Source organism: Trachinotus anak, unplaced genomic scaffold (assembly GCF_046630095.1).
Source record: "Trachinotus anak isolate AG129_WGS33_773 ecotype Australia unplaced genomic scaffold, CSIRO_AGI_Tana_v1 ptg000010l, whole genome shotgun sequence".
Lineage (NCBI taxonomy): Eukaryota > Metazoa > Chordata > Actinopteri > Carangiformes > Carangidae > Trachinotus > Trachinotus anak.
The window spans coordinates 8,071,178-8,086,031 of NW_027273861.1; the positions used below are offsets into that span (position 1 = coordinate 8,071,178).

General features: G+C 37.8%; 1 protein-coding gene across 5 annotated transcripts in view; it reads right to left on the bottom strand.

The window, feature by feature from the left end:
• LOC139626812 (inactive N-acetylated-alpha-linked acidic dipeptidase-like protein 2) overlaps positions 1-14,854 on the bottom strand; it is a 496,369-nt gene that overhangs the window by 129,333 nt on the left and 352,182 nt on the right. For all 5 annotated transcript variants that reach the window (XM_071487314.1, XM_071487318.1, XM_071487315.1 and 2 more), the window contains 2 exons: positions 13,693-13,880; positions 12,609-12,737 (listed from right to left, as the gene is read on the bottom strand). In XM_071487314.1, the coding sequence (XP_071343415.1) occupies positions 12,609-12,737; positions 13,693-13,880 (317 nt within the window). The remainder of the gene's footprint in view (positions 1-12,608; positions 12,738-13,692; positions 13,881-14,854) is intronic.

Here is a 14,854-nt window from a genome sequence, read left to right on the forward strand (position 1 = left end):
GTTAACAACAGGCCCAGTACCCCGTACACCTGCAGGACCCACCACAGAGCATATCTCGGGGACATGGTCATAAGCCTTCTTCAAGTCCACAAGACACATGTAGACTGCCTGGTCAAACTACCATGACCCCCTAAGCGCTTTTGTAAGTTTAAAGAGCAGTTCCATGGCCAGGATAGAATCCGCATTGCTCCTCCTGGATCTGAGGTTCAGCAATCAGTCGGAGCCTCCTCTCCAGCACCCTGGAGTAAACTTTCCCAGGGAGGCTGTGCAATGTGATACCCTGATAATTAGGCAATTCAAAAGTTCTGCAGATAATTACTTTCATCTCTAGTTGAAACAAAAGGAGAAGATGGGTACCACCCCTGAAGGATGGACCAGCCCCAAGGGAATGAAAATGCTGTGGTCACTAACACATTGCTATTTGGCTACGTGCCAGTCTGCCATTTTTGCACCTAACTTCTCCTTTATCATTTTTGTCCACATGTTCTGTGTTCTTTCTTTTGCCACGTGCTTAAAGTAACTTTTGCTTTGTCTGAAAAGTGCAATCCTTTATTTTTCTCCAAGTCAAGTCAAACAGACTGAATGAAAATAGTAGAGGTGCCTCAGAATTTTTTTGTTACTTTTTAATTATAATCAAAATTTCATTTTGAAGATTTTTGACAGTTTTAGAGTCATCTGACCAATGCTGGTCTCTTAAGTTATACAGCAAAAGTTAAGCACATCAGAGTTTTATTTACATCAACCTGCAAGAGATGCAGGCAGATATCACAATCTCCCCCAACCACCTACAGAACAGAAATTTTGCTGGCAGATTCACCAAAGCTGAAACCATTGAGAGACACTGGCAGAACCCGTCACCTTTGTAATCACCTCCGGGATGATCCAAAGATTTCAGAGATTACCCACTACATATCAGCTGTGTTGGGTTCACAACGACTCAACTCAAAGAAGGCAAGTCCATCTCCTCTTTGCTGCTAATAACTGGGTTGATGTCAAAATATAATAGTATTTAATCATTGAATTTCATTCGTAGACATAGTATCATTAGTAGTATAATTTAGTAGTACAGCCGTACCGCCCAATGCACAGTTCATTTTATCAGTTACTGATTTAAACTGTTCCTTTGCTCCATTTTTCATCTTGCTGATTATCAGACATTGCATTTACCCTGTAGTAGGTAGTATAGCTGATAAATTTCTTTATTTTAACTTAGTCGTCCTGTTGTGTTCCTTGGAAGTAGAGACTGAAGATCCATTGAATCAAGAAGTTCAGCTTCTAATATTCGACTGATCCTATTATCACTACACTATTTACCAGACAAACTGCCATTCTCTATATTTTGTGGGTGGACACAGAGAAAAGACAGAGGTACAACAGTAAAACAGATGGCAATGGACATAAAATGTATCCCACGAGGCAAATGGGTAAGGCATACTACATATTTACAACATGTGTATGCTATAAAAAATTGTATATTTATTTCAGATTTAATTAGAGGATAATCCCCATGAGATGCATAATCTTCCATCACAGTAAAAAGGTCCTCTGTACTCTTCTAGCAACTGATGAAATGATTGCTGAGTGGGTTAAAAGTCAACCTTGCAGAAGATTGCCCACAGAAAAGCAGTGCACTTAGGGAATAGGCATTGATTAATCTCAGCTAAGAGCTATTATGTATATTCTAAGGCCATAGGTTATACACAAATTAGGCTGTAATCTGTCTTTAATTCATTTAGGGGTCATTTATTAAGCGGACATGAATCTCTGGAAAACTCTGGTTACATGACTGCACCTGCTTTCATCTATCACAAGCAGTGACTCTTGCCCGGCATCTGAAGCCTGAGCAAGCTACAAACTGCTATTGGTTGAATGCATCACACTGCAACACCTGACGAATGTCACAGCCACAAGTAATAACAGGGCTCATTCTTCACTTAGCACACATTTTCATATGTATCCCCCTACTTATGTTCTGTCGCTGTCATATGACACTGTGATGGAAAGGCCACGATGGCAGTCACATTATTACCATCTAAGACTGAACGGGTTCTCCTCGTGATTATGCAGATTCAAGGAGCCTACTGCAGTTGTACAGCGCCTTTCCTGACAAGACAAGAACTGTGGTAATTCAAACATATTGCCGACAGCATACTATTTCAAACATTATGCCAAGCATTCTGTCAAACCATCTTAGATGGCTGCACGGCCATAAAGTCAGAGACTCATTCTGCTGATTTATCATCGCTTTCTTTTCCTCAGGTTTTTTTTTGTGGGAAAACATATAAATTAGACATATAAATTACACTTCCTTGTATATTCCTTAATGTGGATGATATCCATATTTAGCATTTACAGTGGAATTCTGAAGCCGGCCTTTTCCTTTTTCATGTTTGAAAACCTGTCATGGTGTCATAATTCAATTAAAATATCAGCCATTATATTTCCAGTCAGCGCATACTCTAAGAGCGAGTACAAGAGGATGATTTGTCACAGTGAATACAAATTATGTTTGAAATATACCATAGTTGGAAATATGCAACAATCATTGAGGCATGGCATTTGAGATACACTGTGTGGATGATCTAAATTATGCATTGTTTTTATTTTGGGGGAATGGCCTTTATACAAGACTTTCGTTTAACCATGTCAGGTGCAAGAGGTTTGGGACTGATATGTACATGCACAAATGTTTCTCTTATGAGTAAGTTATGGTCTTCATAAAAAGTAAGCTATTCAATTCTTTTCCCACAATTAACAAGTGACAATTATTAAGTATTTATTTTTGTAAGTAGAATTTCAAATGGTCGTCACAGTGTTGTTTGGACCCGTGGACACTGGGGCATTTTCATGGCAGTTTGCAATGTCTTGGACAGCAGGCAGGTGTCATGTTTGGACTCATGTTTGGCAGAAACAGAAAGGGCAGGAGGACATTGCCCCTCCTCAGCAACAATCACAATGTATGGATGAAACATAAACAGCACAAAAATAAAAATAAATAAAAAATACTACTCTTTGGCTGATTTGGGATCCTATCTAGCCCACCAACAAGATACATAAAAGCCTCGAATAACATTAAAGTTACCATCTGTATTATTACTATTCAATTCATCTTTTTTTTTTTCTGGAACAGTCAATTCATGTATTAACATTCAGTATACCATAATACTTACCCTGGGCTTTTATTTGCTTCAGTCACTGAATTCAGCCCATATTTGGGACAGGTATCTACATGGGATAGGCCTTTCATATTGTACCTTTTTCCTTTTGTACCTTTTTAATATGAGCGTTGTTCACTGTTGTGACAATACATCCAACCTGGCGTCAAATTCAGACATGCGTTCATTTGACAAAATGTGCAGCTACACCAGGCCAGTAAAAGGGACTCTGCATTTAGTTGGTACTCAGCTTCTAATTGAAGACTCTCCATTCTCACTTTGGATTCAGATTCCTGGAGTCAGATTGCCTCCTGTATGCAAGGCAATGTAGGTAACTACTAATGTAGTTAGACACAGCTATAAAGTATATATATAAGAATATAATGCCTTCTAAGAAGATATATTTTATATAATTAGAACTGTTTTACTAATTTGTCATTTTTTGTCTGCTTGTACACCAACCTCCAGTTGTGGGTGTTTCACACGAGGAGATATAGTTTTTGACAAATACATTAATAAACTCTTGTATCTGCTTAGAACTACGCTGTAGAGCACATAATGCTTATTGTGGTTAGTTTATGGGGGTAACATGAATAAATAAGGGAAGTTATGGATTTAAATATTTTAACATGTTGTATGGGAAGCAAACACGAGCAGTTCAATGCATTTACTCAAAGATGGTTACAATTTTGAGAGAACTCTTCACTCTATATTTCAGACCCCCCAAAAGTTGTCCTGTTTCTCAGACTTTGAAAAAATAAAAAAATAAAATAAAAACTGCAGTGCACTGCTGCTGTAATCAGCCTTGACTCACTTGAAAGGATTACAAGTACGCCCATTTATTCATGAAAGGATTCTGAATGAAAATACCATCAGCCTGCTGAACTCTATATATGTCAATAGAGACAGGTGGGTGTGGGAGAGAATGAAAGCCAGAGAGTAACATAGAGAAAATAAGAGTTGGACTGAAACACTGAGAAATTGTCATTTACCACAGTTAAAAGCTATAGATAATTTAAGGAAACACTGTGATAGTAATATGTTCCTCACATTCCATACCACCATTTCAATCATGGAGATACATAGCAAATTGCATCTACAAGAGCTACCTCCAGTGTATTCATTCCACCCTTAAAGTGGCAGGAAAATCTTTCTTAACACATTAATCAGCTTGACCATGAATGGGTTGTATGGGTGTGTGGGTTAATAATAAGCTTGACATCATCAGCAAGAGAGTGACATCATTTGTGTAGATTTGACGATGACCCACTGACTCAAAAGAGTGTAGCAGCTTGGCTAAACAGTAACAATTATTGGTTATGATTTACATTTGACTGTTTAAAACCCCTGAATACGTGGTTTCAAACCATAAATTTTGCTGTATATTAGATGTTTGTATCTAAATATGCAGCATTCAAATTGGAAGTCTGAAATTTTATTACTACTAGAGTTTAACATTCAAAAAACTCATAAGCAAATAACCCAACAACTTTTTGGATAATAAGGTTGATGCATGGAAATACATGACATCACCTTTTTCCTGCTGAGACTGAGCTAGAAACAGAAATACAGGAATCTCAAGTAAGAAATAATTAAAACTTAGCAGATTATTATTTGCTCATGTTGAACAACATTGCTCAAAATAAGAAGCTGAGTCTCTGCTACCGAACGTGGTTTCTTGCTGGGAGCAGGTGGTGGAGCTTTGGCCATTGTTGTCTTTACAAGACAAGAGACTATAATACTACTCTGATCAGTGCTACATCTTCAGGGCAGATTGGAGGCTACAGTGAGTCACTATCCGAAACTAACAATACAGGCTTGGGCTAGTTGGTTAGCATGCTAACTTCTGTAGAATAAAAGAGTTAACACTGCAATTGCGCTCCAACACTGCAGACAGCTTTTAGCGTATAAAGGAATGAAGTTTGATTATGAAACTATCAAACAGCTGTTAATGCTAATGTTAGCTAAGTAGCAATAGCAAAATTTACTAATAGCTCCTTTAAGGGAAAGAGCCTGGCCCTGTCAAAGGCTGATACTATAAACTTGTACATTTCAAGACTGAAGATGCCCTAATAGGTCAACAAGTTTAATGGAGTGAAGAATTGCTTCCTTTCCAGAAGTTTTGCAAGCATGGCTAATGCTTCTCTGGGAGCTCTTAATGTCCTACCATCCACTAAGTGTTCTATTGTTCCTTGATTTATAAAGTCAGGGCATAATCATGTGACATGTGACATGGTGATCATGTCATAAGAAAAAATGTCAATGAAAATAAATACTAAATAAATTTCAAAAAAACATGTTGCCATTACGTTTTTGATACCTATTTATAAAAAAAACTAAATATTTTGGGGGATTCAGTAGAGCTTCAATGTGCACTTGAGGGTTTAGGTGAACAGTGTCTCTACATTTTGAGAGAAACAGAGAAACCTGAGGCATGGGTCAGAGCATGTTTACATTTTCAATATTTACATTACATATATCATATAAATTACACATGCACACACATAAACATGTATACACATACATAAAGAAACATGTACTTTACCAGGACCATGTCTGAGACAGAGGGCTGATGAGGGATTTGCCACTGTGGTCTTTTTTCAGTCTAACAATGCACTGTCCACTGGTGACCATTTGTTTTCAAATACAGGTACCTGCTACAAGTCACCCCCACTCTGACTGGAGACTAGACACACACATCTCTGGAACAATATCCAATTAAACCACAAGCCCCCCTCCATTTGTTTTGTATTCTTCTGGCCACCAAAGCTCCCCTTGTTTCTCTTCCTTTTGCCTTGTTTCTACCCCCTTGTTGTCCCTCTTCTTGGTGTAAATCTGCTACAAAAGGTGCATCTAGTTGCATTATAATTGGTTCCCAAGCACCCATTCCAAAACTATCAGTGCAGCAGCATCTCGATTTGGAAGACAGGTCCCAGCAAAGTAAGATAAGTAGGAAGTATTACGACCATTGCGCAAACATGATTAATGACATGCTTTGGCCTGTTTCTAAATATTGGGAGGTGGGGAGCATACTTGGGGCAGCTGAGAGACTCTTGAGATGATGAATAGAGCGATACAGCCTGCCAGAGACAGCTGCCTCCGAATGGACAATTAGGTACAATGAGACGAGACAAGACGAGACAAGACAAGAGGGTAAATAAAGAGAGAACACAGAGGAGGGATTCTTGCAGGATTTCTTGGTTCGTTCAGTGCTACTTTGTAGAACTGTAATAATGGATTTGACCCTTTCGATTTGTTAATATGCTAAAACACTCTGGTGCTGGTTGGGACAGAAAAGGTTATGTACACAACACTACTCGTGTACACAGTGGCTACATGGAAACAATTGGGCAGTGTTTCTACACTGAAGTGTCACAGCACCAGACAGGATTTTGTTGTAAACCAAATCAATATACTAACCAAGCTACCTATGGTACTTAATAAAAATGTTTCATTCTGACTATGATTGGGTACATAATTTAATTACTCACTATGAAAACAATCCTGGCTCTGCAGGGGGAAAGCCATGCTTTGGTTCTACACACAAGCCATTTTTTTTAGCACACCTAAAAGACATTAACATGAAAAGGGAGACAGACAGATGACAAGTGTCTGATTCTAGCCTAAAATAGAAGCCATATGCAGTGGCCAAAATTGTGAAAATTGTCATAGGAGACACAATATATGACAAAAAAAGGAGCAACTGGGAAGCTGGGACAAGAGAATGTTTTGCGTATTTGCTCAACCTAAATAATTAACTACTGATTGAGTAATCAATTAATCAACATATTGTGCCCACTCTAAAATCAAGTATTATGTTTTTGAGTTCAATGGCCCACTGCCTGCATATAAATGATTTTTTTCAAGATACTCGTAGCAAGGCCCTAATAACAACATAATCAAAGCTACAGTACATCTGGAATAACCTTTGAGACATCAACCACACTGATAATTTATTTCTGAGAAATTTTACTCAACCAATAAAACATCAACATCATCTTTTTAATCACTGATTCAGTGTTACTGTTTAATCGCTGGTGTTCTCACCTCAGGATTTCTTATGAATGTTATGTTTTCACCCCTGATGCTGGCACAAGTTTAACAATGTGAACGACTCCTCCTGGTGAGCTTCACAGCTATTCTTCCACACAATTCACCAAACAGTCACTGCATTACTTACAGAAACACTGGGGTCACCAGCCCTTCTGTTGCTATTGAAATGGGCTCTGTCTTGAGGGCAACTGCACTCCTTCCACCATAGTGTCACGAATGAACCCAACTTGTGATGTCTCCATCTTTATTGTTTTAGCTTGAAAGAAATCTACATCTTTTATTTTTTCTCTCTCTATGGCAGCTTTAAGTGGTCAAGCACTGTTTGTCTTGTTTGATACCTTAAGACTGTTTCAAACATTCATCTGCTAAAAAGTGATGAGTTTCTCTGAAAGGAAATTTATTTACATATTTATAGATTATGGTAAACTTATACATGATAACATGATGCATCTTAATTGATACATGATAACGGACTTCATCCTAAAACATGTCTTTTTATTTATGTTAAGTGAATAATTTATGATTTTCATGTCATTTGAGCTACTTTATTGTTTTTTTTTTGTTGTTGTTGTTTTTGGTTTTTTTTGGTTATCAGAAATTCAAGTTATTTATTTGTATGCCCTAAAAATTTTTGTGACACTGAAGGCCAAATAGCCTTGCACCTAAAATGACAAAATTCCTAGCTTGGTCACCAGCCTTCTATTATTACATTGTTAATACTGGTTAAGTAGCTGGTCATGGTGCTAGTTTAGCTTGGAGCTAGTTTTAAATGTGAAAACAAGGGAAAAGGGGAACTGCAACACTGGAATAAATGACTAAAAAGTCCTCTTTGTTTTGGAGGGGTGGCAGGGTTGTTTTGTCCCCAACAATATTAAGACCAAACCTAAAGCCTTGTAAATATGTACATGCATCATTTAGTTTTGAAATGGTATTCCCAATACGTTTTGGTGCAAAATGGAAATGTGATCTTTTTTTGCCTTATTGAAACATTTCTTAGATGCTTGGACTAAGATTCTTCAAACACCTCAACATCTTCACAAAATGAATAAGGACAGGACTTTCTTTAAAGCAACTATAATCAATGTTGTTGTAATAGTATATCAACTGATAATGTGAAAGGGGCTGCTTATAGTGATAAACCTACAGATATTAGTCATGAAGGATGGTCAAGCTCCCTTATTAGCTTTTTTACTGAGCTTTACAATGAGCTTCAGCTTTTTGTTTAGGTGTCTGATTCACAACTTTACTGTTTTTTGTTTGGCAGGCAACTTTTTTCAGTAAAAAAAAACAAAAAATAGATTTTAAAAAACTCTAGAAACACACATCCACTGTACACTATCTGCTCAGCACCACACAGCAGCAGATGAACAAAGTGAGTCACCAGCTTAGGAACATTTAGAAGCTAAGAGCCAGACATTTCCCTCAGGAGCTGGTTGAGACCAAAAACAGAGAGTGCATATTGGACTTACATTCATAAGGTGGACAGAAACACAACTCCAGATGAATGATAATGTTGTTCTGTATTTGCTGAATATGTACATAAGCAGCTGTTTGCAAACAAATTTGCCATACCAACTTTACAAGATGATGATGATGATGACTATGTTTGTATGCTTGTATTTATAGCTTGTTTCTGCCTCCCAGAGTGGTTACGATTAGATGCTGATATTTTTAACTGTGTAGTGCACTGCTAAACAGCTGGCAGTCAAACAGACCACAGTAAAATGCAGAAGAGGGGGAATGCAACACCAACGTAAGTGGACATATAAAGGAGCACATTTAAAATTACACTCTAGAAAGAAAGATTTGAATTGAAAAAGTGCTAAGTGAGAACTTGGCAGGCAATATAGAGAGAGCCAATCAAATTGTTATGCAAGCTCATGCAATGTCATCGCACTAATGTCCCTTGGGTATTTATGGCCAATAAGAATGACATCTGTCCTAAAAGACAATGTTAAAGCTGCTGCTATAGATATGAATAGCTTCACAGAATGAATGAATGTGATAGAAAAAGCAGAGCAGAAGCAGAGTTCCAAGTACATGTGAACACTGAGTTTTATCCTTTTTCATTAAGAACCATCAAAAGTAGAAGTTTTCTTGCTTCTTTTCTTCTTTGGCAGAGGCTGACTGTAGCTTCTTACAGCTGAATGTCACAGGTAGACTGGGACATTCCTTCTAATTACATAGTTTATGGTAGCGCAGGGGAATTACGCTCTACTATCTGTCCACTCATGACCTCTTGTACCTGCCCAGGTGTCTGGCAGGAAAATGAAATTTCCCTGAGGAGGGATGACTAACCTAAAGACACAAATAAAAATACTGTATAGCATAACCTGAAGAGACAAAGTGAGGCAGAAGATAAGATTTTAATGAGGAAAATGAGAGGGTGGGAAGATGCAGTTCTTGCTGCTAATGAAAGAGGAGATTAAGAGGTGATAGAAGAAGAAACAGACAGCTGGGGAGAAAGGGATGTAGTGCTTAGGGGAGAAGGGAAAGAACAAAAAAAGAAGGAGGAAGAGGCAGTGGAGGAGGAGGAACGAAATGTGAGAAAGTGACAATGAGGTGTGTTTTTTACAAAAGGCAAAACTTTTCAAAGTTTAAAGAGACAGTACAAGTTGCAAAGAAAATGTCTGCAAGGGCTGAGCACATCTGAAAAACACCCCCAGGTTGGAATAAAGACACAGTTTGAGAGGCTGAATCACAGAGCTGCTATACTTAATCATTTGGATCGCCAGTGCAGATTGCACGTATGAAGTGTGGGATGGGGTGAGAGCGAAGTTACTTTTATTTTGATCATACTGGGAATGTTATCCTCCCCCTATCAAAGAATAGGCAACATACTTTAAAGATGATATTTCTTGGGAATATATTCCACTCATTAATGTACCAACTATCATGTGAATCTGTTATACAGACCAAGAATGAAAAAAAGCAGAACACAAAGAGAGTGTGATGAAAAACAAGCACGAGAGATTTAAGAGGAGTAAAGTTAGGAACACTGACAGAGGCAAAATAAGCATGTTAAAAAAAGTCAGAAGGACGTTCCACATGTGGGGGCAGCACAGCTGGAAAAATATCTGCGTCCAAGCAAAAACAGTGGGTAAAACAGAAATGTGTGGAAATGTATTATGGGATTATATATTAAGTCAAAAATTTAATTTCTTATATAATTACATTATATGATTTCTACAATTGTAATACATTGTTAGAATGTCTACAGCTTCATTAGCTTGCTATATACTGTATGATATAAATACATAATTATATTACTAGTACTTTGTATTAGTTATTATTAAACTATACTATTCAAAATGGCTAAATCTATGTGCATTAGGCTTCTTCATATCTTTAGCTATTCTCTATATATCTGCTGGAATAGTGGTCATTTGTTTATTTAGACTTTGTATAACTGATGTAAGAAACTGTTGCAATAACATAAGCTAAATTAGTGGTGGTGCTATTGGTAGTTATAGTAGCAGAAGTGTAGTGCTAGTAGCTGTAGCAGTTTTAGCAGCAGTTTACGCTGTAGTAGTAGAGTAGGTAATAGACAGAAGAACTGTGAGTACAGTAGTACTAGTGGTGGACTGTAGTAGTATTTGTCAGGAAGAGCATTAGTGTTAATATTGCTTTTCCTCCTCTATGTCTGAGATAACACAGCAGTGGGATTATAAAACACTGCTATTTAGTGCAGCTACTGACAAAGGTGACAAAATAATAATGTGTTCTCATTTCACCCAATGAGGAAACATCGTGTTTCATATGTTATATATTATGTGTGCATGTTATCCTTAATAGTGTTGTTACTCAAGTTTGGGGTCAGTTAGACTATATAAATGTCTGAGTCCCTCTTTGACCTCTCATGAGCAAACTGTCAGAGTTAAGTGTGATTTGGGAGGAGACGTGCTATGTAAAAAGTACAATCAAAAACAAATGCAGACGGGACGACCTTATAGCCAAGTGGTTAGGGCGCATACCACATGACCGCAGATGCTCTGCAAGTGAGTTGCCAGTTTGACTCCCGACCGGCCTGACTCTTTCCTGCATGTCACCCCCCCCACCCCATTCATGTCTCTCTCTATTGTCCTATCTAAAAAAGGCAAACATTCCCCAAAATATCTTTCAGAAAAACAAACAAGAAAAAAACAACCACAGACATAGAGTATGTGAAAATCCACTGAAATTATGTTTAACAGTTGGGTCTCTGAGAAACTGAAGTTATGCGTCATTTTCTGTGGTGGATCTGAAACATGTAATCAGTTAAATCGTATGTTCATTAGGCATTGTCATAGAACTGGGTCAAGGCATGGAATATCAAGCAGATAAAACAATGTTAAGTATGCTTTTTTTTGTTAAATGGGGAGCAGGGCCTCGGGGAACCCAAAAAGAACATTAGGGTTATGCCTCATGCACTAACAGTACATGAACTTTGTCACTGTGGGAATTGCCAGATGAACATAGTAATACTCTTAGATGGTGCTTTACTTTTGCACCTTTTAAACTAAGTGTTGCAGAAAATGTCATTTGAGCTAAAAACAGTATTCTGCTGAGTTAATGTTTTGTGTTGACCTGGCTAAGTGCTAGTTGTAATAGCAGCAGTATTTTTAGTAAAAGTATAATTAAAGTAGCAAAGTCCTTCATCTAAAGTAGGGATATTGCTATTCATGACCATATATGATTGAGTTCTCTCTCTCTCTCTCTCTCTCTCTCTCTCTCTCTCTCTCTCTCTCTCTCTCTCCCTCTCTTTGCCCACACATTTATTATCATACTACTTTATGCCATTAACTTTGTATTTTTTCTCTCCTGTAGTTTGTGCCTCTTCTTTTCCTCTTTCTCTCTGTGTCCTCATTCTGCAGGTATATTCGTTTCTGGAGTAGCAGGATCCAGATATACCACTACTCATTATTACTATTATTACCACTGTTCCACCCTGGGCACGATTCTGTTGGAGGTTTCTTCCTGTTAAAATGGAGTTTTTCCTCCCCTCTGTCACCAATTGCTTGCTCTTTGTGTGAATTTGTTTTTCTCTATAATAAAGTAATGTCTTCACCTTACCATGTAAAGTAACTTGAGATAATGTATATTATGATTTGGCACTATACAAATAAAATTGAATTGAGAATTGAATTGAATCTATCGGGCAAATTGCACTGATAGTAGTAATATTGTTGGCAACTCCCAGTATCTGAGGTGTGTTGCATTTGTTGCACTACAATCGATAGCAGAACTATTGATGAGTTGCAGTTATGTTAGCAGCCATGTTGGGGCCAGTGGTGTTTATTTTCAATTGTGATGGTACTATGAGTAGATATTTACAGATACCCTTTATACTGTATATCTGAAGTGATTTGCAGTGATTTAAGTTGCAGCAATAGTGGTACAATGAGGAACAGTAATAGTTACCCTCTGTATGTCTGAGGTGAGTTGCAGCAGAGTCGGGGAAGCTGTAGCTCTGAGAGTCTCTGTCCCTCTAACTGGAGAGTTCAGACTGACGTAAGCAACTGCACTGCTCTGTAGGACAACACTGTTATCCTGCAGGGAACAGACAGACACACACACATACACATACACACACACACACACACACACACACACACACACACACACACACACACACACACACACACACACACACACACACACACACACACACAAACACACACACAAACACGCAGAGATTACAACATTTCACTCCAAGTCATATTCATAATTGTATAATTGTCACCATCACACTCATCACATCATAATCATTTTCTCATGTCCACAAAAAGTCTCCTTTTCAGTCCTTAGTATTAAATTACTGTCCGTGGCAGCTCGTCTGCCTGCACTTGCAATGTAATTTAATGTCATTAAATACATCAGCAATATCAATATCAACAATATCAACAATAGCACAAAGATTTCTGTCGGGCCCCAGACATTTTTATTCTAGTTCTACAGGGAGGTACTGTCAGTCAAACTGTAGTGTTATGTGGGAAATAAGAATATTGAATAGTCAATCATAACTGAGACCTACTCAATCAAAATAATACAGTCTGATTGCAGCTGTTGAGCATTGTCCTTTTGGTGTCACAGCATTCCCGTCTGGAGAGAATACAAAAGGTACACCTACATGTATGATTGCCTAATTTTCTCTCATTTTTCCTCTTGTAACTGCTAATTGTTGCCAGTATTCACATGCATCAGTACAAGCTGCTGCAAGGAACCATCTCTCACCTTCACATATAGTATTTTAGCTGTTAGTTGGCTTATTGCTAACACAGCCTGGCATTAGCATATAGCATGTCTGAGAGGGAAGAACCTTTTGAAAAGATTAAAAGGTTTCTCTATGGGTATAATACTGTATTATGGTATGGTATACAAGTACTGTATGTTTCCAGTGACGACTTTCATGTATTGTGTTTTTACATCAGTTTAAATCATTCCAGAAGCCACAACTTCTGACCTCTAAGTTGACATTTAATAAGATGCTCTTGTGCTTACTGACCTTTCCCCACTCATAGGACCCAATGTTTCCCAGGGCTGTGCCTCCCCATGAGCAAAACACAGTGGTACGATCTGGCACCCATCCTCGCTTGGTCTGCTCTGTCAGTGCTGCGATGAGCTGATTCATGATGGCCGAAGCCCCACCTCCCTGGTCACTGTCATGGCGACTGCCAACCAGGACGTAGCGATCTGAAAAAAAACAATAACAGTGAAGAGAAAGTGAGGCTGTTTTTCATTTCTTCATTGACATCTGGGACTGCAGTTAATGTTACTGCTGCACCTATGTATTAAAGTATATTAATACTATACTGCCACTTATGTCCCTATTAAATTGACAAAGTGATTAAAACAATGTTGATCATGAAACCAATGACTTCTTGGATGTTGGCTGAGATAGTAGAGGGGATAACAAAGCTTAAACAGGAGGTCAGTATACTCTTACTCTTACTTATTGACCCTAGGGCAGTCTCAATGGGACTATGTGACACAAAGTATTTGTATCTGATATATTATGGAGTAGTATCAGACAGAGTTTAACACACAAGTATTTAATGCATTGCAACCACCTTCTGCGTGTTTTTGGTGGGTCTCAAGATATTTTGATCTGGGCAAATTTTAACAATGTATGTATAAATAATTGAAAAATTAAAATAATAAAAACATTATTTTAAGCTGTTCTTTTAAAAATGACAGTGTTACATTGTACAGTTTCATCTATTTTATTTTAGCACACTGCTCTACATAAAACACATTGAATGTTGTATATCTATACCTCCACTGCTTACATGAACAGCATGTTAAGCAAATATAAGACAATATAGTTGACAATATAGTTGCTTATTGTTTACATGTATCATTATTTCTAAGAATCTTTCATTAGCCAGGATAATATATTGAAATACTGGCCCACGCACTCACATGTCCATGTATGCACACAAAATCGCAGCTGAAATCTCAACACATGTCCAGAGACATAGGGTTGACCTTCAATTTCCAATTCTTGTCAAAGCAGATGTTATTCTGTTGAACTATAAACACCATGGTGGGGAAGCAGAAAAACACGAAGTTGCACAAAAACAACTCAAAAACAACATATAAAACCTGCAGCTGCACAGCAAGATGAAAATTACTCTTACTCTCAACTGTCCATTTACCCTCTCAGG